The sequence below is a fragment of the Leopardus geoffroyi genome, chromosome B2 (assembly GCF_018350155.1).
Source record: "Leopardus geoffroyi isolate Oge1 chromosome B2, O.geoffroyi_Oge1_pat1.0, whole genome shotgun sequence".
NCBI lineage: Eukaryota > Metazoa > Chordata > Mammalia > Carnivora > Felidae > Leopardus > Leopardus geoffroyi.
Window position 1 is genome coordinate 134,635,281 of NC_059332.1, and position 3,087 is coordinate 134,638,367.

Sequence of the window (3,087 nt, forward strand, 5' to 3'; positions counted from 1 at the left end):
AATGGCTAGAAATTCTACTATCAGCCTCTGACCTCTGACCTATGGCTTCAGTGCAGGACAACCGAATCCAGGAACAGATAAGGCACACCAAAGTACCTCTTAAATTTTTCACTGAACGTGTGGCCCAGACATGGAGGAGAGGAAGCACATACCCTCACACCCAGGGTGCAGCCTGAGACAATTCGCTACACACTAAAAATTTCTTTGAGGTTGTGTGTCTGCATAAGACTTCATATCTCTTTTGACAGAAGCTGGCCATAGGCTGCGTCCCCGCCTTTCCAGGAAACTACGAAAGTTCCTGCAGAAGTAAAGTAGGATTTCATAAGAACGTGATGGATGGAGAAGAGAAAACCTATGGTGGCTGTGAAGATCCTGCCATGGATGTCATAGCAATATCTTCGGATGGTCATGAATTTGTTGTCAAAAGAGAACATGCACTAACATCCGGAACACTAAAAACCATGTCGAGTGGCCCTGGTCACTTTGCTGAGAACGAAACTAATGAAGTCCATTTTATTTTTTTTTTTTCATTATTTTTTTAATGCTTGTTTATTTTTGAGAGAGAGACAGAGCGCGAGTGGTGGAGGGGGCAGAGAGAGACGGAAACACAGAATCCAAAGCAGGCTCCAGGCTCCGAGCTGTCGGCACAGAGCCCGACACAGGGCTCGAACTCACAAACCGCGAGATCATGACCTGAGCCAAAGTCAGACGCTTAACCAACTGAGCCACCTAGGCTCCCCCTAATGAAGTCAATTTTAGAGAGATCCCTTCACATGTGCTATCAAAAGTAGGCATGTACTTTACCTACAAGGTTCACTACACTAACAGCTTCACGGAGATTCCTGAATTCCCAATTGCACCTGAAATTGCACTGGAACTGCTGATGGCTGAGAACTTTCTAGATTGTTAAATAAAATAAATTATTTAAAAAAAGACTTCATATCTATTTTATCATTGTAAAAAATAATGTGCTTAATTACTCACCATCATGCAACCTGAACCTTCAGGAAAACGGCCATGTTCAACTCATGGCTTTAGGCTTAACGGTCATGTCGTGCTGTGGCTGAGGGTCTGGGCTTGGGAAGCACTCCATCTGGATTCAAATCCTGCCTCTAGGGCAAGTTCCTAATTCTTTTGTGGCTCAGTTTCCTTATCTACATAATGAGGATTTACAGCAGTGCCTACTTCGGAGCAGCGCGTTGAGAAGGTTAAAAAAGTTAATATGCATCAAATACTTGGTACACGCGTCCGATAAATGTTAGTTTTGGGGCGCCCAGGTGGCTCAGTCGGTTAAACGTCCAACTCCAGCTCAGGTCATGATCTTGCGGTTTGTGAGCTCGAGCCCCGCGTCAGGCTCTGTACTGACAGCTCGGAGCCTGGAGCCTCCTTCGGATTCTGTGTCTCCCTCTCTCTCTGCCCCTCCCCAATTCGTGCTCTGTCTCTCTCTCCCCCTCTCAGAAATCAATAAACATTACAAAAAAAAAAAAAGGTAGCTTTTATCATTATGAGTTACCCTCGGTATTTTACCCCCGTTCCTAAATCCCACTCCAAAAGCAGTAGATAACACGGCAAAGATAAACTTGTAAGGTAAAAAACCTGGGGAATTGTTGTTTCAAAGTAGTAGAGTTGGAGATACAACAATATGTTTTTGTTGTATGGACAAGAAAGTTTGGGCACAGACTTGTACTACAGTCACTTTAGAGTGAGAGTTCTGAATCCGTTCTGTACTTAAACCCGTCTCCCTTTCTTCACCAAGCCGGCGAAGCTTTGTGTTCCATGAAGGACGGAATAACATAAACGGGAATACACAGAGTTTGGGCCCCATAGTTTTGGGGGTCAACACCATCCGTACACGCTCCGCTTTTTATAAACAGATGAATACTACGTTTGGACAATGGTGACACTCTCCACGTCCTCCACAGCGGCTACTTTGTTGGTTACGTTCGGGAAATCTGCAAGGCTGTGGAGAACGTGAACAGGGTTCAAATGCGGCCCTTCTGTGGCAGGCGCTGAGTTGGAATGCGGTACAACGAGAAGCTTCTGAAGCTCGCCCAAGTTAAACACGGGGTTTGTCACACACACGACAGTGACATAAAACGGGTGCGTGATGGTGCCCCTGCTTTTTCTGCAGCGTGAGACCCGAGCCCAACCCTCCGAGCGAGGGTCTGCGAGATCTGTGCTGGGGGTGGCTGCTCTACTGAGTTGCCTTTTAACCAAATACCCTCCGAAGCCAGAATCCTTTTTTGTGTGCGGGGAACTGTCACCGGCTGTGCTCTGTTTCCACTGAGGGCAGGACAGAAGGAAATAGAATGGATCAAACAGCACAGACGGGAGTTAGTGTAGATACAAGAGAAAACATTCCGACTGTGAGAATTATCGAACAGTCAGGGAGAGCTATGTAGGGCACTATAGAACCCTCTTCTCTGAGTATCTTTTTGAGAATCCTCAGCACGGGCTGAGAGGAGAAAGCTGGCTCTGAATCAGTGATTGGAGGCCGACATTTCACAAAATGGGGTACCTGTTGACAAACTCCCGATTTTCTGAAATCTTGGTGGAAAATGAAAGGCCCTTCAGACTAAAAAGTGTACCTCCTGCTCCCCTAATCTTGATTAATAGCTTTCCTTTTTAAAATGTAAACACTGCCCACATGCTCACATACATCAGCCGTTCCTAACAGTAGAAATCTCCAGAATCGGATAATCTCCTAAAACCCAACCAGGATGCTTCCCCCCAGGGAACGAAGATGTAGCGAACCCAGAAAAAGGCCTGGGTCCACCCAGGACTATCCACTGAGGTGGGTGCCGGGAAAGAACAGGAGGTGATGAAGTCAGGATCAAAGGGAACAGGAAGACCGTAAAATCACCTACCTTCTTCATGGTTTTATCCAAGTTTCTATCAATCTATACAGCGACTGAGGAACACTGAAAATCCGCCTCTTGCCCATCGCTGGCTCCACGCTATGAATTCCAAGCTGGGAAGATTGCCAAGGCGCCTTCTGGACTCATCATTCTCTGATTCCGGGATGCCTCTGTTTCCCAAAATGCCACACAGTCTGTCTTCCAAAGAAGCTCAGAGTCCCAAGGGGGA

At 46.5% G+C, this 3,087-nt stretch overlaps 1 protein-coding gene across 1 annotated transcript; it reads left to right on the forward strand.

The window, feature by feature from the left end:
- Window positions 1-332: 332 nt before the first annotated feature.
- LOC123609145 (elongin-C-like) lies at window positions 333-924 on the forward strand. Its single transcript, XM_045499979.1, has 2 exons — window positions 333-506; window positions 734-924. The coding sequence occupies exons 1-2, from the start codon at window positions 333-335 to the stop codon at window positions 908-910; spliced, it is 351 nt and encodes a 116-aa protein (XP_045355935.1). The 3' UTR covers window positions 911-924.
- The last annotated feature ends 2,163 nt before the right edge of the window (window positions 925-3,087 follow it).

What these genes read in the sequence shown, in the direction of transcription:
- LOC123609145 (XM_045499979.1), top strand. Translation starts at nt 333, where the DNA reads ATGGATGGAGAAGAGAAAACCTATGGTGGCTGTGAAGATCCTGCCATG. An exon ending in CTGAGAACGAAACTAATGAA is followed by an intron (nt 507 to 733) that starts GTCCATTTTATT and finishes TGAGCCACCTAG; the next exon opens with GCTCCCCCTAATGAAGTCAA.